The sequence below is a fragment of the Polistes fuscatus genome, unplaced genomic scaffold (assembly GCF_010416935.1).
Source record: "Polistes fuscatus isolate 324 unplaced genomic scaffold, CU_Pfus_HIC Scaffold5, whole genome shotgun sequence".
NCBI classification, from domain to species: Eukaryota; Metazoa; Arthropoda; class Insecta; order Hymenoptera; family Vespidae; genus Polistes; species Polistes fuscatus.
This window is the reverse complement of record NW_025113129.1, coordinates 7,173,145-7,197,784: the sequence shown is the minus strand read 5'-3', so window position 1 is coordinate 7,197,784 and position 24,640 is coordinate 7,173,145. Positions and strand designations below refer to the sequence as shown.

Below are 24,640 nucleotides of genomic sequence, written 5' to 3'. Positions count from 1 at the left end.
GAAGCGCTAACTAGCGATAGAACTTTCTTACTAACTCGACAAAATGCGATGATTTTCTTCGTACATGTGATTCTTTTCACAATTTTTCATTCTTAACTTTATTTCAACCCCTCAATGAGACAATATATCAACAAAAAATATTTTTTTTTAATGTAATTCATTTGAGTAATAGAACATATTAAGATAAAATTAAAAATTATATATGTATACACTGAGGTATCAAGTATTTGTGTAGTAAGAATATATTTTTATATTCTTACTATATAAATATTTAAATTCCTTACTGTGCATATATAAATAATCAAATAACATACATTTAACAAGTAATAAAACAGAGACGATGATGATCGATTTTTGATTAATGTTAACATGAAATGTTAAAGATAAATTGTAAATATATTTTCCAGGCTTGTTTTTTTTAATTCTCTTTCTTTTTTTCTTTTCTTTTTAATTTTTAAAACAATGAGAACTGAATACATTCGAAACAAAGTTAGAAATAAAAAATTATGAGACATTGTATCATTTATGAGCTATCCAACTTGAAAACATTAGGCACTACTGTTTCCCCTTTAAGACAATTTTATATTCCAACCTCTGAAATTACAGCATGATTAATGACATATATTAAGGCACTTAACTTATGACTACCATAGTTATTGTACTACGATTAATCCATCGGCTTATCCAATCGTTAACGCAACAAAATCATCCCCGTTGTTCTCTTGTGCCCAGTCATTGAAATTAACTGAGTATAAATACATACACATATATATTAACTTAATAAAAACATTGTGTTAGCTACCATCACTCTTAAAAATTTGATTTCATTAAAAAAAAAATTATAATTAGAATTATTAATTTATTATTTTACTTAGAACTTATATATATATAAGGTACCTCACGAAATCATTATATATATATATATATATAATAATAATAATAATATAAACGAACTCTATGTTCATTTGTCACATACAAATAACAGAATACTTTTATAATAATTATTAAATTATTATTATTAATAGGAAGATCAACGAGGATTTTTAGGGATTTGAATTAAACAAAATGTTCGAATAAAAGTACAGCAAATGTTTACATCGAAGTAACATTACAATAGAATTTTTCTTAATTCATTGAAATTAATTACAAAAAAAAGAAAAAAAAGGGAAACAATTCCTTTTTTGTAAATGTGATAATGCATCATATATACGATGAATATCATAGACAGAATAAAAAATATTTTCTTTGTCTTGTTTTAGTAAAATTATTAAGTATATAACAGGCCGTGCGAATTAGGAAGTTTCTACTTTGTTTTGTTTTTTCTTTTTTAAATTTGCAGTAAAAACATTGTTATTAAAGAGTATCGTTAATAATATTATAATGGAAGACACTTGTTCGTGTAATTATATCCTTCTTCTTAGGTAAATACAATTGATTACAATAAACTCCCGTGTAACGCAATTCTTATATAATGTGCTATATAAGAAAAAAATAAATTAATCTTTCAATAAATAACTTTTATATAGTTAAGTAATTAAAATAAAATCGATCAAGCTATCATATCCTGTTTTTTTCAATTTGCTATATAATCTATTTTTAACAAAGTTTTATTGCCTTAATAAGTAAAATGTACAAAACAAATTGAACACGACGATAGTCATCGAAGCATGTTATTTATATTACGTATAATACGTAACGTATTAACCGCGTTATACAGGAGTCTACTGTACTATTAAAGTGAAAAAATTAAAGATTCGGATGATGATGACGCCATTAATAATAGTAGAATGAAAAATGAATTATTTTTCTAATTCTGTCATCTAAAACTTATACTTTTTATCAATGACAATTATGTGAACACAATTTTGTAGGCCGTTGGAAGTAGGAATAGATATATTTTGGGAACGGTACGTCTTTCTTTTCTTTTATCCAAACCATATACATATGGTGTTTGGATTCAAATGGAATCGTAAAATGAAAACAATAAGAAGAAAAGATATCGTTGATAGTGTTTTTAGCCAAAAATACAATGGCTATTACAAAACGACAAGATGATGATAGGAAGCCAGTTTATCTTTCTTTCTTTTTTTTGCTTTTTCTACAATACATAAATTGATGATTTTTTTCTTTTTTTAAATATAAGATACAATATTCCTAAATTATAAAGCAAATAAAGAAAATTCTTAAATGCAAAAATAGTGATAGTAGCTTATAATAATAATTAGACTTGCGGATTTATATATATTTATATATATATATAAATATATATATTACGGTCTCCTTCCATATCGTCGCAAATAAATTCCTCAAATCTACGACTAGGTTAAATTCAAGGCACACGAAGGTGACCCCGTCAATTTGACGATTAGGTAAGCCGATGGGTTAAGACAATTTTTGCTCAACATATGCTTTATCAGTCTATCACTCAAGCGTCTTAACTTGTGCCATCACTTTGCCTTCCCACAATGGCAGAATCTCAGAATCATCTGTTATTTCTTCTTGTATAACTTTTACGTCTAAGTCTTCGCACTCGGTTTTAAAGAAATATCTGAAAAACATAACATAATATAAACATGAAAACTAATTCTATTTTATTTATATGACTTCCCTTCTCTCTCCACAATATATTATACGTATAATATATTTTATTATTATTATTATTATTATAATTTTTGTTGTTGTATGAATATACACATGAAATATGTATTTTAATTTTATAATAATATCTATACAGGGTGGAGTATTTAAATCTGTACTTAAATGCCTCATCCTGTGTGGTAAAATTCCTTTTTTTTGTCTTTCTTACACAAATTTGATATGAGTTAATTAATTATAATATACACATACCGATAACTGCCCTTTTTCGGAAGGTATTCCTTAAATTGTTTTAACGTGACGTTACGACCAGGAATTTTGGTTCGATAAGGGAATTGCTCATCACAGAAACTGAACACAACGGTGGTGAAATCTCCAGCATCTTGTTTAGTCTTTTTTAACGTAGATTGATTCGATTGATTGCAACACTGACTCTGTACAATGGGATCATGTGCTTGTTTTGATGTACTTGCATGCCGTTGTTTACAACAACCACGTACCTTTTCTTCCTCTGCTAACCTTCTTCGTGCCTCTTCCAATTGAGTTGCCTGTTCATAGATAAAGACGAACATATATTTTATATGCATGCATACATAAAAAATTCAAACTCCTTTAACACCAAAACTACTGAACCAGTTAAACTGACTAGTTTGAAAATTTTATTTTAAAATTACTTAATGTCAACTATTTGTATTTAAGAAATTTTTCATAACTTTTATTGCAATTGTAAAAAAATTAAATCTTAAAATCAATTAAAAACATCAGTTTAATTATTTAGAAATAATATCGTATAACGTCAACACAGTTTTTAATACTGTACCGTATGTGGTTGTGGTAAAGGAGGCATTCCAGGATCAGCAACAAATGGTTGTGCAGGTACACCCCAACTTTCCCTACTTGTTCGTTCCAGAGAACCACTTCGAGATCCGTATTTTTTACCATGCCGGCTATGCTTAGTATCCGCTTTCTTAGTATCTGATTCTTTCAACCAAGATAATAGACGAATATCTTTGCACACGTTCAATGGTGGAGCATCGCTTACAACGCTCACGCCACTGTCCGTTAATTCTGTCATTGATTTTTTTGTAGAGGATCTTCTTGTCATATCTAATCTTCTAAATCTTTGATCATGAGCTGCAACATGTTGAAATACTTTTTGATGTAGCGGAACGAAGTGAGAGAGAAATTTATAAAACAAGCAAATAGATATAAAATTTGTTATAATTTATAAACAAAAAAATCGTTAAAACTTTTGGATAAGAAACAATGTAATTAAGATAATAACACACCTTGAAGATAAAAATCCTGTTTATGGAGGGAATCTGCATAATCGGATGGCACGGATTTTGATTTAGGAAAATAACCAAATTCATGAACAAGTTCACTACCTTCTGGAAAGTCGTGAATATTCCCGCTGTCCGCTGAGAAAGTAGAAAACACGTCTTTTTCTTTCCTTTGTTTGTACGATCTTGGGTAATTATGCATAGGACGCCTTCTTTCGGGCGAATGTGTTCTAGGTGATAAATGACCAGGAGATCTGGAAGGTGTTAAATCCGACCAAACTCTTGACACATGCTGATCTAAAATCGCCTGATCACTATCTTCATCGGTTAATGATTTTTCTCCTAGAGCATCGGCAAGGTCTTTAGGAGCACTATTACCAGGCAAGGCTTCCATGGAATTATCTACACTATGTAATTCGCTTTCTTGTAAATGACGATCAAGTTTTTCTTGCGTTTCTCTATCTTGTCTAACTTCTTCCAATTTTTTTATAAGAACCTGTGCAAACTCTTCTGGGTTTGAAGGTTGCATGAGATCTCGCGGTACCCGTTGTGTTCGAGGTATGATTGCATGATGTGCCATTGGATCGCGATTTAAATTGGCTAATTCCTTTACTCCTCTAGATTGTCTTGAATATTGTTTTTTACTACGTTGTCTGCTGCCCATTGACATTCCATCGCTGAGAACATAATAATAAATTTAAGATATTTTATAATTATTATTGTTACATCGTCTACTCCGCGTGTACACAAACGTGAAAAAAAAGAAATTATTACGTTTTCCTGTTTTTCTTTCCGTGCAAAATAAAATAATAAACTTACACAGATGAGTCAGTGATGGATATATTGTCTGATTCAGTTCGTGCATCGCTGCTTAAGCTTTGGAGTTCTGAATCTTGTCTGGACACTGGATTGTAGGAAGAATATTGTGTGTGCAGTCTGGATACGTGCATATGATACGGACTAGCTCCATGTTGCAAGTAAATGCTTTAACGCCACGCAAAAACAGCAAACAAACGAAAAAAGAAACAGAAAATATATAAATAAAAATAAACAAATAAAATAAAACTAAAATAACTTTTTATCATAACTGATAATGTTAAATAATAACTGATTAATGAGAGTAAAACGACATTAAAATATGAGCGTGCTTTACATTCAATATAAGGTATAGGGTCTTTGTACAAGATTTATTTTCGTGTGAATCCAATTAACATATTTATGATTACAACAAAAATACTCTATATTATACATATGTTATATTTAATATTAAATCAATTTTAATTTTTCGGCAAAAATATTCACACAAGCTTAAATATATATATTAATAAAATTCAAGCATTCACACAAATGTATTTGATGGTGTCATAAGAACCATAGAAGCTATCAAATAAAAGCCAATACTCTTGTAATAAGATATAATAATATATTTACCCAGCACATGCTTCTGGCTTAGGCCGTACATCCATTGCTCTAGTCTGTTGAGTAGCTATCAATACATTTTTGGTTAGCCTCAGCTCACTTCTCAATTCTCCAGGTGTTTCACTCGCTGAATGCGAGCTGTGCACAGAGGTAACAAACTCGCTATCCTCGTGTACAGTAGGTAGTAAGCTTGGTCCACAGGAAACAGACATTTCTCGACTAGAACCAGAGCTTGGACATCCACCAGAGTCTGGATTTTGGGAATTCTGTACATATTGGAGATACATTTCTGATCGAAGGAAGTTTGGATACGTAGTCTCATTGATGAGACGTTCCACTTGTATTTGTACAGCATCAAAAACCTTCTCATCTACTCTTCCTTCTTTTACACGACGATTAGCCTCTTTTCTTACATCTTCTGGTATGGCTAGCTGAGATTTGAGAAAAAATTTTCTGTAAATAAGCTTAACCAGATGATGTATTCTATCTGGATCGCTTTGTTCTTTGAGGCCTTCACAGGCAAACCAAAAATTAAGCGGATTCGCATGCGGTTTGCCTTCTTGATCCAGGTACTTTCTAAACAGTTCCAGACCAACTGAATCCTGCAGTAAGGAATGCAGGTTTTTGGCCCACCGTAAACAAGGAGGAGACGAATCACACTCCATAGTGGTGGTTCTACAGCAACCTTCTGGCTCAAAACCCAACGGTGCAGAAGCATCGCAAGAACCCAATGCTGTTGGTGTTGCTAAAGAAGAACGTCTAGGGGTCAGAGCTGGACTCTGTGGACGGAACCTACTTACATGACCTCCTGTTTCCTCTCCTATATTAATAAATTCATTTAATGTTGTCATTTCTATTAGTATATGTACTACATCAAATTCATACTCAATATAAGTAAAATTTACAAATTTTTCTTTATTCAATTCTTACCAGGCACTGGTGGCCTTGGAGAGTTCTCATTGAAGCAACGTGATTCGTTTTGCCGAGATCCACTCATCCTATCTGTTGTAGCCATCACGTATTATTTTATTATCTAAACTTAATTGTGGCCCACGACGTCTCTTAGTGGACATGATTATTCCAAATCTACAAAAATAAAATAATATTAATATAAAATCTGTAAATGATATGTAATATATATATATATCATATAAAAATACAAATAAAATAAAAAAAGGGAATAATTATAGATAGCTAGTATTAATATGAAATCTGTAATATATTGAACAACAGAGTTTAATATGCAATAAAAAATGATGAATATAAAAACATAAATAAATTGAAAAAAGAATTATATAGTAATTAGTGTATTAATGTGAAATCTGCAATAGTTCATATTATTTCAAGTTATTGTACAATGTGGAATTGAATACACAAACTAAGTAAAAAATGATAAATATAAAAATACAAATAAAATAAAAAACAAAATTATAGAAAGTACTTTTAAATCTAACTTCTGCATTCGGTTATGATAAACAATATAAGCAAAATTATTCTTTGTAATGACATAGAGAAAGTTTACGCGTATTTTTATGTAGAAAGCATTATATTATATGTATGAGCTATTTTTGTTGTTATGCAAACAATAGTGCATCATATATAAATGGTAACTATGTCATTTGTAGTAATGAAAATGTAATAATAATGACCAATAATAAAAAATTGAGTAAAAGAGACAAATGCATATAACTTCAGTTCTGCGAAATAGAAATAGAACCAAGCGCAACCGTGCTCGCATTAGAATCATAAAACTCATAACATCAATGTCGACAAGGTCCCAATACTTTCGAACAAAGAAGCCGAGCCTGGGCCGTGGTTAGTGGATCGATTGAGCTCTGTGGTGAGTCATATACGAATTCTATATCCCACCAAGATTTTCTGTTCTAAAGAAGTATGGGAGTAAGGCTCTGTATATATGCCCATAGTCTACCTTCCAGCAGTCTGCGCATCGAGAACCATCACTCTGTATACCCCTCTATTGGACTGCGCACCATCTTTGTGTAGTATTGATCGACAAAAATTATAATGTAATCCATTGAATTATCTGGACCTACCTAGGAAGTATCACGATATATCGAAGAACTGTTTGGAATACTTATGGAATAAGAATCCGATAGACTGGAAAACTAATACTTAAGTTATAATGGTATCGAGCTAGACCTAAGGGAACAAAAGACCTTAAAAGGTAGCCTTTTGTTAAGAAGAACCATAGAAATTTGATTTCTTATAGATCATTTTTTAGATTTAATATAGACTAAATCTCATCTTGTAAACTTTGCGCACCTTATACAATGAAATTATGGAAAAGATAATGTACTCATATTATTTTTTAAATATCTTGATAAATTATTGATTGTAATCATTGTATATAACTATGATAAAAGCACAACAACATTAGCAAGGGTTATGTTTATCATATAACTACTATACATGGTAACGGTAGTAGTAACATGTGATAAATAATGAATATCTATGTACAATTTCAGAGCGCTATATTTACTTATGTTTTTTAGTTTCTCTATCATTTAAAGCAGCGAACCACGATGAATGGAAAAATGTAAACTCAAGTTCTATGAAAGAGAAAGTACGAAATGAAAAGCTGTCATAATGAATCATCTCACTCCACCGCACTTTTACCTGACTCAAGGGATGGTGAAAAGCTTACATACCATTTTGACGGCTACCCTCTGTAGGTAGGCTTGAAATATACACAAGCTTAATAGGATCCGTTACTAGTTCGGTATAAGATGTTATTATGAATTATTGTCGTCTAATATAAATGATTCTTCTATCTTTCCAAACATACGATACCATCGATAGCACTGCTCGCAGTAAACTGAGCTACGGTAGCGTCCTGGCCAGGACTGAGGGCTACGTCAATAGAAGGGGGTTGGAATAGGTAGGGAGTATATAAAATCCTGACAGATTGCGAGCTGCGCAGACTAGAAATCTATACTCAAAAGTAATAATTGAAACGGGCTGAAGTATGCTAAGAATTGCTCAAACTATACAGATATATATATATGAAGTACATAAAAGCATACATTTCTATTCTCATAAGCATCTTATATAAAAATGGTAATACTTTTTTCAAACCCGCATATACAAAGAGATTGGTATCTCAGATTTTAACTATGAGAAGCATTAACGCATCTTTACTCAAAAAACTTTCATTCTTATCGTGTAAAATACTAAAATACCTAGAGCATTTAGTTCATTATGATCAATCATGATTTGACACTTTGATGTCCAGCTTTCATCCAATACATTTGTTTGCGACACCAATGTGGTGCCAGTGAATGACATGGTGTTAATAAATCATAAATTGGCCTTTATTTAATAATACATTAATTTCATTCAAATAAATAATATATTAATCATATTATAATAGTAAGTGATTTCATTTTGAACATTTCACCCTATGTTTCTGATTCAGTAATATGTATATTTGTTAAAAATTACTATGATAAATAAAAAAGTATATAAAATGAAGCTTTTCTAAATTAGTTATTACTTATTTCGAATTAATATGTTACTAAAATAGTAATTAATTAAAAAAAAAAAGAAAAAAGAAATGAAAAAAAATTATACATTGCACTGTAAAATTTGTAAAACGTCTATTATATTTATTATATTTTTAATTTTATAAGCAACAAATTATAATAATACAAGCATATTACTTTTTCTCGAATAATTCGTCGATAATACTTGGTTTAGAAATTAAAAATACTTAACAATATAAATTGTTACTCTTCTCCATCTTCATACAGGTTCTCCACTTCAAATTAACCCTTTTGCAAATCTTATTGATTTTTGTGCCAATCAAATTTATCCTTTCATCTTTTGTTAATTGTTTGCAAAGCGAATTTGGTTTGCAAAAAGGTAAATGTTATTTGCAAAAGGATTAATTTGAAATGCAAAAAGATGAATATGATCTGCAAAATGATTAATTTGGAAAAAAGAATGTATACACTTATATACTACTTTTTTCGGATATATCAAATTAACTAAAGCATACAAATTTTGATCGATAGATGTCGCGTAAATATATATATGTATACATATTTATACATGTGAGTATTATGTTATGTATATATGATGATGGTTTAACTGAATATCGTTAGGCATACAAAGTTTTCAAGTTTAAATGGCCTTTAAAGCGTGAAAATAATGATTTCAATTTACAGCTTAACCACTTCCCCACATGCATCACCCTCACTTTTAATTTTGCTTAATGATGTCTGTCGGTGTAATTATTTTACCGGCGGCACCATAAGATATAATTATACGCGGGCGAATACGCTCAGGCGTAGAAAACTCGTTGATAAAGTCGATCCACTAGATAACTTTTCCTTCACCCGCAGATAAGAATCATTACATGTTCCAATCTTTAACTACTAGTAATTATCGACAATACATATATAATACTGGTTTTGCACTTCAAATTCATTCGTTTTCAAATGAAGTTCATAATTTTTGAAAAATACAATTTTTCTACAGAATTGTTTAATTTTCGTGCAATCTAAAATCCAACTGGTAATTTACTTGGACAATTTTTTGAGTTGTTTTTTTTTACCAAAAATTTGATTTGCAAAAAGTTTAATTTAGAGTGCAAAAACTGTATATATTCGTTATACAATAAGATATATTTTAAATAATACATATTAATGACTCAATGATTATATCAATGATTTTAATCCATGTAGTATGTAAATCTTTAAATTAGATTTTACTTTATATTTGACTTATAAATATCAATTTATCTGATTCAATTAGATTTTAAATTTGTTTCAACCTTTGTGGATTAGTTTTGTTTGACATTACCTTCCCCTCCACCTACTATCTTTCTCTTACTCCTTCATTCCAACATTTCTCTTTTTTTTTCTTGCCGATTTTTCTAATCTCTCTCGAAAAAGAAATAGTTGAAGCATATAATACGAGTAAGGTTTTACTGATATTGAGATTTTTTGAAGCGTATAAGGAAGTTGAATCCATGAAAAGTATCAATGCCGTTCATCTGGAAACATTTCTCGGTTTTCACTATACTAAAGAGAACGATATTAAAATGAACGCATGAACGATTTGAAGGACCAAGAACGATGAATGGATACCAGAACCTGCAATGCAACCTTGATAACGCGCGAGGTGCGAATATAAAGTGGTCAAATTTAAAAATGTTCTTTTTGAGCATATAACTTTTCTTACACATTTTCTTGCGTGTATATGTAGTAAATTTTAAACATATGTATATACGTATCGGTAATTATAACAGTGAACCAATTGTAAGTCAAGAATTAGAAAAATAAATTTGTATAATTCTTTGACTTAGACCTTTATAATAATGACCGGCACATATATTTTCTTTTCATTTCACCGAGAATAGTAGAAGCACATCGGGAGCGCAGATGATAGTGGATAGGGAAATGGAAAGGATGTGACAATAAAAATAAAAATAAAAATAAAAATAAAAATAAAAATAAAACAACAACGCTACTTTGAATGCTTTTGTTTTTTACGAAACAGAAAGAGAAGAAAAAGAAAAAACAAGAACCAATGGCCGGTGGTATCGCATGATCTTCGAACAACCAGCTTCATGGCATTATCACCATAAGACTGTAGTTCGCAATGAAATCATTTATTTTTTTGTCCAATCCAATCAAACCCAATCGAACCCAATCGCGAATCGAAATCAACAAGAAAAATAATTCAATAAAATAATTCAGAATAGCTGATTGATATAACGATTTCTCAAAATGATAGAATATACATATAAGTCTATAAATAGTAATAAAAAAGAAATTATTTTAAAAGGAATTATCGAAAGTAAAATTCGATTTTATTTTTAATGGGGAAGGAAGGGAAAGTGATAGTAGGGACTGGTACATAGATTTTGCACACCAAATTCAACTTTTTACAAATCAAATTCAACCTCCAAGGTACGGTAAAGTAAAGACAAAGAAAGGAGAAAACATATTTTGAATGAGTGCGTTATTTAGGAATTACAATTATTTCTCTCTCTGTGCGCGCGTGTGTATATATATATACCTACAAGTTTACCTATATGCGTGTATTTGTGTGTGTGTGTGTGTGTGTGTGTGTGAAAGCAAAGAAAAAAGTATAAAAAAAAGCACACCGCAATGTTTACGAGGATAGTCCTTACGTTCACCGAGCTGAATCGCGTCGAGCTACGCTGGAAGGGAAGCAGGTCTCTCTCTCTCTCTCTCTCTCTTGCTCGCTATGTTCCCCCTCTACTTCTCTTTCTCTTCTTACCTGCTTCTCTCTCTCGCTTTCTCTCTTTTTCTCTTTCTTCAAGCTCGAGTCTCTGAAGCGTCGAGAGAAAGAGAGAAAGAGAGAGAGAAGGAAAAAAGAAACGGATAAAAAGAGGGTCGGGGAAGACGTAGGTTGCCCGGGCGGCTGCTGGCTGGCGGCATCGCTTGATGTACGTCGGGTCCGTAATTACAGGTTTTCGGAACGCTTCGCTCAGCCAAGCCATGCTGCTCGAAAGTCAGGCCCCTTCTTTCGCTGCTCGACATATCGGGTGTTTCAAATGTACGCTCCTTTTATGAATTTATCTGAAAGACCGAAATCGGAGAATGTCAAGATTCACGTGGTCGCTTGTTATATGTCCGAAATATTAATGATAAGAATAAACCCAAATATTCGGTCTTTCACCGATGTATTTGATATGCGTTAACGAGCGACCATGTGAATCTTGACAATCTCCAATTTCGGTCTTTCATAGTAACATGTATACAACGTAATTCCTTCACAATTTATCCGATATTTACAACATTTTTTACTTATTTATATTATTTGTATTTATCACATATGTATATGCATGTATTTTGTTATGGTTCTAGAGTTTTTAATTGTTAAAATAATTAAGATCTCGATTGATTTATTTAAAATAATAATAAAAACGCTTAAATAAGTTTTGTATATGTTGATATATTATTTTCTTAATAATTGCTTTAATAATTTCAATAGAGATTTGTAATGTTCTATTTGTAGTAAGAGATATAAACAACTGCTAATGATATAAATTTTAATTAACTTGATCATAGACAATTTTTTGAACGAAATAATATATATTTATGGTGTGTGTTGTGTATGGTATTCCTACAGAATAAAGTTCGTAGCTTCCCACATGAAAAGAAATGTCGGCGATATTCGTTTGTCACATATACGGTGACTCGTTTGAAAGAGCGGATTAGAGAATAGCTATTGTCCTATTGGAAGTATGAATGAACACGATAGAGAATATGTAGTAGTTTATATGAACTCCATTGAAGATTTTTTCAAATAACACTGATTACAGATACTCGGAAAGCAAGCACGTTCGATGATAAAGATATGTTTAGTAAAAGAATTGAAACGAATTACATAAGGCTCGTCTGTATTCTATGGAACGTTATATTTCCAAGAAGGACACGCTGTACGTGTAGGTAAGATTTTCTTCGCCTGTCGAAATGTCAGTGAATACAAAAGCGAAAAGGATAGAGAGTACACTTGAATGCGACCGGTCCAGCTATCTTCAAGAAAAGAAAAAACACAAAATAGATAAAGGGGAAGAGGAAAAGATAGACGATAATCTTAGTAAAAAGAATAATAAGATTAATCTATTATCCTTAACTGACGTTCTAAGAATTTTTCCAACCATCAAATCACGATCCTTTTTATTCAGGTAATAAAAAAAATAATAAAATAATAATTATATTTACGAATCCAAATATTATATATGTTGAATTAAAATATATTTTGAACAAATTGTTGTGTTTGTAATATTCTAAAGCACAGACAGGTATGAATAACTATATAATAATAATAACAATATTAAAGTATGTTTATTAAAAATATTATATGCATATATATATATATATATATTTTTATATATATATATATTTTTATATATATATATATATTTTTTTTTTTATTTATTAATTAAAATCGATATCGAAAGATATGAGAACGTAATGTAAACAAGAATTCAAGTTATAATTCGATTTTTAAATTAGGGAATAAAATGAAACTTCTTTAAGAATATAACCTTCTAGCGTTTATGAAACGAAAGACTCACGTGCGGCTTACGATCGATTTAATCCTTTCAGACTCTTTTCGCCACTATCGACAGACCTGGACCTTTCTTTTCAAAGCAGACTTCTTACTCCCTCTCTTTATCTCTCTCTCCTCATTTACCTTCAAGTATTTGGTACTGCTTACCACCGCACATCTACCAAAAGTGCACGAAAATTCTCTACTTTCATGTTTAGAGTACGGACTATAGTAAGCAACTTCAATTACTGTATGCAATTTAAGAGCGTGGAAATGTAGAACTTGGTGTGTACCAAGAAATATTTATGCTAGTTATAAAAGTTTTATTTTCATGTTATCTCCCCCCCCCATTTTACTGCGAACATCGTTTATTTTAAAATACATATTTAATCCCTCGGGTACATTCGATGGCCGAGATTCGTCATGCACTTTTGCCTAACAATAAGGTGAAAAATTAAAGATAACTGCATAACTACAAACTAGACACTGTATCGAGTTACAATATATTATAAATTAAAAAAAAAAGTTACTTGTGTGTGTGTGTGTGTGTACCCCATTTTTCGTATTGCTTACAGAGAAAATTGTACTAATATTTATTAGAAAATCAAAGAACAACCTCGAAAACGTACATAAAGTCGTGAGACACTTACGTGAGGTGCAATTAATTTTTCACTTAAATAATCCCAGATCAATGAGCACACACAATAGACATTGGTTTTATTATTGGATGCCGATAAAATAGACGAGAAAAATAATAGATAGAGGTATGTCACACAAGCGTAAAGAAGAACGAAAGCTACAGGGCTGCTACCGGTTTTACAGAAACGTTTCAGTCACCGGCACCGCAACATCGTTGGCGGTACGCGTTCGTTGGTGGTATATCAGGAGCATTTTCCAACTACAGGCATTGAAGTCTCCACACATCAACGATGTATACACGGTCGACCGTCCTCGGCGATACTGGTCTCCGTTGGATCGTTCTCGCGCAGGACTACCACACTCTTTGCAGAAATACTTGAGTATCTTACGTCTCCTCTATTGTATTTTCTATCTTTTAACGTTTCCTTGCTATGCTTTTGATCAATACCGCCAGTATTGTTAAATTCCAAAATCCAGAAAATCCTAAGGTATTATTATATTGACGGAGCCGACGATTGTTTTTGATCAGAACAAAATATCTTTCGAGAAGATTTCACAGATAATGATTTATTACCATTAAATTGGAAACATCAAAAGTAAAACCGGATGTTAACTAAAAAAAAAACGAACTATTCACAGTGCGTACAACTTTAGTGTAGCGAATCATAATAGAAAGAAAGCGTGAGAGAGGAACACGATATCCTGCAGAGCACGAAGGACACAGTAAGACCGAAACTATGGTGACCATAAGGACGGTATCTTTGAACTTTTTCTTACTGTGGTTTTTCTCCAATACCATCAGTTACATAAAACTTCAAAATTCGGGGGATTCAAAAATATTAAACTGGACGGAGCTTAACAATCGTTCTTGATCACAACAAAAAATCGTTCGAAAAGATTTTTTGAATTATTATTTATTACTCATTGGCAATATTAAATATAATATATAAATGTACATACACACGTTCGATGTAGTAAACCGTAATAGAAATAAAGTGAGAGAGGAACTCGGCACCCTACACAACACGAAGAACACGGCAAGACTGAAACTATGGTGACCGTAAGGCCGAGGAGGGAGAGGCCTCGTCAGCCTCTTATGCCCCCATACCCTCTCTGTACCACAGAGACCGTTTCTTCTTTCTCACTCGCTTCCTCTTTCTCCTTTCATCTTTTTCTAACAACCTTTCTTCTTCCTGGTCTGTCGTCTTCGTCTCTACGCGGTTCTCCCTATCTTGTGACATCCTCTCGCCGCGCTTTCTTCTCTTCTGTCGACAAGGTAGGACAAAAAGGTGATATAGGGTTCAGGTATAAGGACAGCGGATTCTAAAGAGTGGGTCCATGGTCTCGAAACCCGAGATTTTTTGGACGTGCCGCTTTTACTGATGATCCGTTCCATCCTTGTATCTCTTCATGACAAACTTTAATTCTTCTTCCTCGTATCCCAACGTTTCCTATAGCTTTAATTTTTCCGGATATTCTCAAGCAAATCTCATTAAATATACCTTTGCACTTTCGAGTGTCCCTTTTTAATCCTTTCAAGAGAAACTCGTTGAAAAAGTTTCTTTAACTTCGAAGATCATTCCTTAGAGACATATATACCTATATACGTACATCCAAATAAACTCTAACGCTAATTCATAAACGAATGGTCAGATAAAATTCGTTAAATCGAAGAATAAATGAAGGAAAGTTGAAAAAATGATAGAGTAAGTAAGAGGGCTCTCCCTCTCTCCATATTCGCTGTTACGTCATGATACCGAAATAGAATGAATTCTCGTTTCTCAAGGTGGTCGTCGGTAGGAACCTTGAGAAAAAGCACTCGAGACTACATTTTGGAGAGGGGTTGAGAGAAGGATAATAATAGTAGTATTATATCCTAGATTTCAGTACAAACACGCTGAGCTTAAAGGAAGGGTCAGAGGTGGACAGAACGTAGAGGTGCTTTGGGGTAGGGAGAGCAAAGATTACGAAAGAACAATAAGTGCGCGTAAAGAAACGAAGACTTAATGGTGCGTTTACACGTACTCAATAGAGACAGCCGGTGTGCGTATAGAGACGGGGTGGGATAAAGGGAGGGAGAGAGCCGGTCTCGAGAAAGCACGAAGGAGGGTTAGCCCGAAGAGAGGAAGGAGGAAATGTTCCTTTGATCTTGCCGCCGCACGCGATATTACGCGCGCGCACGAACGCACGCATGTATACTCGACGTTTGCATGTGGAAGAAGAAAGCGGCACGGCACGGCGCGCAGCCAGCTAACCCAGCATATACCCAACACACAACCGATATACGCCGCCGATTTAATACATCTTCTTTTTCTTCGTTTTTTTTCCTGTTTCTTTTTTATGCTGTTTTTTCTTCTCTTTTTCTTTTTCTTCTTCTTCTTATCTTTCGTTTAGTTTACTTTTCCTCGTTGAGATCAACTACGCCTTCTTCTCTCACCCTTTCGGTGGATATGTAACAATTGTATATATTGTTAAATAAAATGGTTTCAAGTTACTAGTGCAATTTTTTTGAATGGAAATTGAGCATCTTATTATAATATGTCATTTGTTAATGATAACAATCGCAATATATCTCTTTCTCTAGTTTGATAGGTAATCATTATATTGTAAAATAAAATGATAATGTTACCAGTGCTATTTTGTTTTACGGAATTAAGCATTCTGTAATGTTAATAATTTTGCAAGAATCATTCCTCCTCACACTTTTAATGTATATGCGTAATAATTACATAGTAAAAATAAAACACGTGAAATGTACATTCGATCAAAATGATTGTTTTTTGTTAAATTTTATCCGGAAATATCAAGTTTCTGAATAAAATATAATAATGTTAAAACACAGTAGTTTTTGTTTAAGTTTATATAGTCTCTATCCTTATAGTATATAAAAACAAATTCAATTTTATAAATCTGACATGCCATTAAGAAAATTGTAATATTCGCGAGAAATGATGTATCTTTACAACTTTTCATAAGAAAGAAGCATGCAATGGTATTGGGATAATATATTAACACACATTGTATTTATGTTTGTGTTATACATATTTTCTACAAGTCCTGTTACGCATATTTATATTCATACTAATATAATTTTTTAATATCATTTTCTTAATCTCAATTTCAAAATCAATTATATATTACATGTGGCAACAATTTAAACTACATTCATTATTTCATAATTTGTACCTAATATTTAGGAAATGAAAATGTGTACCAATTGTATGCATGTATATATGTTTTAATTTTATTTCCTTTTCTTTATTTTTGGTTAATTTATCGAAAATGTTTATTTTTAGAATTTTTCTTTCTACTTTTTGATTGGACTATATGTGCGGTCAAAAATCGTATAAAGGAAGCAAAAGAAATTTGGAAATCAGTTTGTTAGTATCTTTACAACGAACAACATACGTTTTGTATGTTAAACTAGAATAAACTTATTTGAATCCAGGTCTCCCAAATATTTTCCAAATCTTTATTTAAACCTACGATGACAAGCGAACCGTCTCGTAACAAATTGGTGACAGCGGTAGAGATTTTGCGAAAATTTAGTTGTTCCGTGGAATAGCATTAAAATGTCTCTTTAGTTAAAATGTAAGATTGGAATCTTGAGAACAAGAAGTATTCTACTGATACAGTAAGTGATTAATTTCATCTTATATTTGTTTATACAAAAGTATTAACTACGATAATAAAAAAATCTAAAATAATTGTTTTCTAATAAATTTACATATAAATTAAACAAAATTATAATAAGACAAAGACATTTAACTGAATAAGTTTATAAAAATTAATTAACAACAACAAAATAATTCCCACTCTTTTGAAAACTGACTAGAGCACAGTTTTAACTTCTTTTGAAATTCATTTAAAAAACTAGTAAATTTATTTATAATAATGGCAGAATTAAGAAATAATATGTTAATAAATGTAAATAAAAATTAGAAGTAAATTATTATATGATAACAAGAATTAAATAATATTTAATAAGCTTGTAAAAATAATTAATATTAAATGTACACGGAGGGGGGAGATTCCGAGGATATAAATATATAAACACTCGATGTTATGACTCACGATTTCATAAATGTTTATATAATACTGTTTTGCTTATTTTAATACGATTTCGATATATCCAGGAACGAATTAACCATAATATAGGAGGGATGATTATACGTTCTAATGAATCTATTATTGTGATGATACGCTATACATACTGAAAGAATCAATGAGTTTACATGCGCTCGCATGCATGTGTATATGTGTACGAGGATTAAACAATGTATTATCATATAATAAAAAATGCACGAGCGTTTAACTAAATGTTAGAATATAATATTTATAATACAATGATCCCATAGTAGAGACTATAGAAAACCCTTATATAATAAAAAATATTTAATTGTTAAAGAAATTCTTAGAAATCGCTATATTTGTTTATATATCAGCAAATTTTTACTGCACAGAATTCAACATAAATATCATATTTACTTTTGAGATATTATTAAATTTATTTTGTGTTTTTTATTTTTTATCATTTTTCTATTAAATTCCATTTCTCAATAGAAAAGAGAGAAGTTGAAAACGATAATTACAAAGTAGTGTAAACATATAGTTTAGATTTTAATAGTCATTGGGCGTTCATTGATACTTATAATCAATGGAAGTAGTCGAGCATTTTATACAATTAGTAGGTCAGTATATAGAAAAATATACAGCGTAAGTTTTTCTCTGTGGACTCCCTCTACATTTTTATTTGTAATAGCGTTTACAAATTATAAAATGGTTATTGAAAGTGTTACTTTTTCAGAATTTAGCAAAATTTCTATAGTGCGCGACGAACAATAATTGTTTAGAACAAAATGTTTAATCTTCCTGGATAGAAAAGAATAGAAAACAAAAATAAATAAATAACTTCAATAAATAAATTTTACTAATATTTTTTTGTATGTGTATTGCTGAAGCTCTAAAAAATTAAATTAAAATAAAAATAAATCAAATTAAATGAAAATAAATTGTTTTTCAAGAAGTTCCAAAATTTTTTAACAAGAAATAATGAAAAATAATAATAATAATAATTTCCTATTTCGAATAGATACAGCTTTGATAATTTGGTACGCATGATATGCAAGGATTATGGGAAATATTTGATTCCGAAGAAATATTTAAGCGTTGCTCCCAAAGGTCGATCGATTTCTAAAGAAAAGAAAGGAGGGAATACTTTGAAGATTTGAAACCGGTAAAGTATCGAGAGAGATCATGGCGATAGTCAACGTATCAGTAAGTGCGCGGGTAAACGAGCGTGTGACAAAAAAGACGGGTAACGAAGAGGAATCGGCTCAGGAACATCAACTGAAACTTCAAAGGACTCTTTGAAGCTTTCCGCCCCGGCGTTACTATTCCCAGATGTCGATGAGCCCGTATTACTATATCAACTATATCTCAGAAATGCACAACATTCTAAAATACATATTGCATTGTACGATAAAACCGGTTTCCTTTTGATTAAAATATAGGCAAACAAACGCAAAAGTATCTAAGTAATAGCATAACTAAATATTTCTATCGTAAAACTTTTGCTTCGAATATATTTTCAAGATAATAACGTAGAACGAATGAGAAAGATTTTTATAGTAGATAAAATTGATCTTCTATTTGGATCTATAGGATGGTTAGAAAAAAACTGTCACAAGCTGTTTTTTTTTAAAACTAACAAAGATATTTATTTCATATTCGTAGTAATTAAATAGAACAAAATTAATATAAAAGAGCAAATTTTTTAGGGCAGCACATTTTTTTTATTCTAAACATGATTAAACAATTAAACCTCTTTTTATCCGATTGTATATTTAATAAAAAATCGCGCGAAAATATCAGGAATCGTTTTAATCTCATTGAACAAAAAAGTAATACTAAAGGGGGGAGGATAAAAGTACTAACAAGGTAACTTACACTTCGCTCCTATACACAAACAGAGAGGGGTGGATAATTACAAGTAGTAAAGGGTGACGACCGTATCTTTTTTCTGCTTAATTACTTTCGTTTAACGAAATACGCTCGGGAGTTCACAATTTGATGATAATTCGAATAGAAAAAATTCATTTTTCAAAAATAATCTACGGTATTTTTCACGGCATAACGAATGGTTAGAATAAAAATTATGTGAACTTTGAGGCGCCGTAGAAGCGAATAGCAATTTGTTTCTCGTTTTATTTCTATTTTCCTTCAGAATTTCACAATGTTATCTTGAAATATTATCAATAAAAATAACCCAAAAGACCCTAAAAGCCAAATTGATTTACTATTCTTACTTATATAAGATAAAAAATTCCATTTTTGACCTTCTTATAAAAACAGAATACCCCCTTTAAGATATTAAGTTAAATGAAATAAAGTAAAGTAACGTGATCGATGATTCAATTGAACCTTACCATTTGATTTTGAATAGTGTTAGGATACCAATTTGGTAGCTGGTGAACCTAAAATAATCTTCTTTTAAATTATCTAAAGTCAGACTGTGTTCTTAGAAACGGCAAGTCGTCTCTCCTACTACATGACAAAGTGGCGCGGTAAATGCAGCATGTCGCTCGTTGCTGGCTGCTGCTGCTACTGCTGCTGACTTCACGAAAGAGAAACCAGAAGCGAGGAACGACGACGACGACGACGACGACGACGACGACGACGACGAGAAGGCTCGTACTTCTAACGAAACAATCATCGTTGCTTTAAATAAAACTACTGCTGCATTCGAGGTCTCCATCGTTTTACAATCATCCATCCGTTCCTATCACCGTCGCCAGCCACTACACCTCTTTTCTCTCTTTCTCTCTTACAAATGAAACACTCAATGCTATGTATTCGTTTATATTTCGGTTTTATTGGAAATTCTTTTCAGATGAATACCGGCAAAACCGCAACCAACGTACACACCATGCTTTTTAACAATTAGTACAATTGATTTAATCAAAAGTTTCTTTCTATACAAATTCCTTATTATAAAGTATTAAAACAAAAATATTAGATTTTTAGTAATATGTGACTATATTTATAATTAAATCTGGAAATATTAAATATATATTTCTAAAAACTTGTGTAATACACTCTTCGTTAGCTTTGCAAAGTATCTATCCAAAAACCTAAGTTTTGCTGATAAAGATTCTCTACATTTGTATTATTCAAGTGCATTCCTATACGCATTAAAAGTTTATTTCATCAATACTTAAACAAATTAACTAAATAAAGATGCAAGTAGAATATTAAAGAAGCTTATTTAACCATTGGTCAATAATTAATTTGATCAACGGCTTAAAAATAGTATCTAACATATACTACGTAAGCTTATTAAATTTATTATTTGATAAATAATACATCTAATTAAATAGACTTTAATAAATGAAAATGAACATTAAATTAGATATAAATTTACATTTCTAATCTAATTGTAAGTCAGTTTTTGATTTACACGTTGAAGTCCAAGATTGTACATGGTAGGAAGCGAAAGTATTTTTGCATAACATAATTTTAGTAGCTTAATAATTCAAAAAAGCCTTGTTATGCCCTTAAATATATTCATAAAACATTGACAAAGTTTCTATTAATTCCAACATCATAGCGAACACATGATAATGTGTTTTCTTTTCTAAACAGAGCATATAAATGATTCATCTTTTTCTTACAAACCGGCTTAATAATAAAAAAAAAGCTATGTTATTTCCATAAAGGATTAATAGAGTTCCTATCAATCTAAACATCATAGCGAACACATGACAATATATTTTTTTCTATATAGAACGTATAATTGACCCATGTTTCCTTTATAAACTGGCTTCATCCCCTTCTTGTCTAAAGTATTACTTTGTGTTCCTTCCCCTTATTCTTATACCCTCTGGGCAAAATGCAAACTGCAGAAACAGCACCAGTAGGAAAGAGTGAGAAAAAGAAAGAGGGCCAGATAAGAGAGAGAAAGAAGGACGGAAGGAAGGAAGGAAAGAAGGAAAGAAGAAAAGAAAGAAAGAAAGAAAAAACGAAAGAAAGAAAGAAAGAAAGAACGAAAAAAAGAGAGAGAGAGAAAACACCAACAGAAGTGACATAGAGGAGAGTGGAGGAGAGTGGGATAAAAGCATGATGGACAAAGCCAGACGCATAAACATAATGAGAGAGAGAGAGAGAGATAGAGAGAGAGAGAGAAAGATCACAAGACGATGAAGTAGCGTAGTTGGAGTGAGTAAAAAAATATCACAACTGTCACCCCTATCTCAATTTTTTGCAAACAAGAATTTCTTCCAAAAGAAGATCGTTAGACACGAATAATTATGAAAACAAAAATTTGATGTATTATAGATAACTGATGTAGTATTTGTAGAGAGACTGATATAGTTCAACTGAAATGCAAAAAAACGTCTTCCTCTGTATATGTACCTATCTTTCTTTCTTTCTATTTCTCTCTCTTTCTCTCTCTCTCTTTCTAGAAAGATGAGAAAAGGCGCGCGAGAATAGTTTGTTTTACGAATAGTAAAATGAACTTAAAAAAAAAAGAGAAATAAACAAATATACAAGCAAATGTAACTGAAATATAAGATCGTACATGTGACTTACTGTTTTCGTAAACGGTAGAGGTCGTGTTTACCAATGCCACGACGGCGATGCGTTCCTTCGATCAAGCTGGAGGACGAGGAAAAGAAGGTGGTGGAGATGGAAGTCCATCCTTCGAAGGGTCAACTCGAGTTCGAGCTAAGATTCGAACGGTTAAGCTTGCACATCGCGTTTTACTATCACACTTTCTCTTTCTTAGCAGCCTCTTTCTTCTTCTTCTTTTTTCTTTCTTTTTAATTTTTACTTTCGGAGCAGCAACGATCCGGTATAAACTTCTTCACCACGCCAGCGACAAAAGGACGATACACAAACCATACACGAGACGCACGCACGAACGAAGGAACGAAAACGAATTTACTTATGCAGAAACGAATAAACGCACAAATGAACGCATGCACGATGAGACGCACGAACAAGCAACCGCACAACCGCACAACACCGTCGACTCCGCACCAAATGGATTCGTAAGAAACACATATACCACTATACTACCACTACACCACACCATCACAACGTAACGACACGACGACGACGACTACACGCACGACGACGGCGACGACGACGACGACGACAACGCAACGACGGCTATGAAATTTTCAAGGAGTGGGGTATAGGTGAAGTTGTAGATAATACGCGTGATCTCGAGACGACGACGGTGAATGCGCTTCACCGACAGGACGGTGATTCAACAGACGTATTATTGTATACGAGAATTTTCGTTTTCATAAAGAATTTCTTTTTTATCCACGATGATTTTGTAACGATTAATTTGAAAATATTCCAATGACGATTACTGTGACTCCGACGACAGCGGTAAATACGATGACGATGACGATGACAGCGAAGACAACGACAACAGTCACAATAGCGGCGATGACGACGACGACGGCGACGGCAACGGCGACGACGACGGCGACGACAGCCACAACAGCGGCGACGACGGCGACGACGACGACGTCTAAGCCATAGACGGCTTAGCTCGTGGGCACGTCTCGGCCGCCATCGAGTACTGACACGAGTGCGCCACTGTCACCCTCTAGCGGATCGCGTCGCTCTCGGATCAACGGACTCGACCAATCAAATCTTTTTTTCTATTATTTTTTCTTTTTCCTCTAACCTCAATGGTTAATTAATTTGAATATTATCTATTAATTTAGTTATAAGAGGATATCTCTCTTTTATTTCTTTAATTTATTTATTTTTATTCTACCAATAGGGGTTACAAATTTCTTTTGTTCAATTATTACCAATTCAAATTTTGTTTATTATTTCTTTCATAAACATTGTCGTGTCACTTTTATTTTTAATATAAATTTTTGTTATTATTTAGATTAATACATATGTGTTTATAATTGTATTATTTTGATATTGATATGATTTCGATTCGATATATTTAATTCGATATTGATGAATCCTCGTGATTGTTTAAATCCAACCAATTAGATGACGGATGCTAAGGAAAATATCGATAATTGGAAGGTTTGATAAATCGATTTAAGTTAGTTTAAAGAATCTGACAGTTCACAGAAGGCAGCAGCACACGGTGACAACGTGGTTTGTTTTTGTATACGAATTGTAATAAGGTTAATTGAAGAACGAATATAAAATATTTCTCTAACGAAAAGTAATACACCGAAAGAGTTAAACGGCCATCACATTTGCGATTGTGAATTTCCGTTTAATTAACTAGTAATTGTGTAGTTAATACGACTAGTGCATTGATATGCTTTAATATCAGAGAATCATTTTCTTTAAATTCTGATAAAACTGACATTTAAAACGGCGGAAGCAAAGTTGTGCATCTAATTATTCAACATTTGATAATAATAAATAAGTCTAATGTACAGTACAATTTTGAATACGATCATGAAATACAACAAAGTGGAGCCTTAAGTTTAACATGCTCTTTGGATATGATATAATGTCTAAGGAGTGCCAAATTTGTAGTATTACTTTTGATAATTTTATTTTCTCTTTTTAATCGAAAGAGAAAATTAAACAAATAACATTCTTATTATCTTATTACAAAAGAACTAAAGTTTAGCACAGTAAGATTTTGTTTT

The 24,640-nt window shown here is 31.8% G+C and overlaps 1 protein-coding gene across 4 annotated transcripts; it reads right to left on the bottom strand.

Moving 5' to 3' along the window:
* Positions 1-1,068: 1,068 nt before the first annotated feature.
* LOC122522249 (axin) lies at positions 1,069-23,593 on the bottom strand. Of its 4 annotated transcripts, XM_043643142.1 has the most exons (9): positions 22,581-23,593; positions 6,228-6,383; positions 5,310-6,117; positions 4,698-4,862; positions 3,885-4,555; positions 3,416-3,729; positions 3,096-3,143; positions 2,848-3,029; positions 1,069-2,548 (listed from the first exon to the last, which is right to left on the bottom strand). In XM_043643142.1, the coding sequence occupies exons 2-9, from the start codon at positions 6,310-6,312 to the stop codon at positions 2,422-2,424; spliced, it is 2,400 nt and encodes a 799-aa protein (XP_043499077.1). In that variant the 5' UTR covers positions 6,313-6,383; positions 22,581-23,593; the 3' UTR covers positions 1,069-2,421. The 4 variants fall into 4 exon arrangements, with proteins under 4 accessions (XP_043499077.1, XP_043499075.1, XP_043499076.1 ...); XM_043643140.1 differs by having other exon boundaries at positions 2,848-3,143; XM_043643141.1 differs by lacking the exon at positions 22,581-23,593 and adding an exon at positions 7,967-8,276 and having other exon boundaries at positions 2,848-3,143.
* Between the last annotated feature and the right edge of the window lie 1,047 nt (positions 23,594-24,640).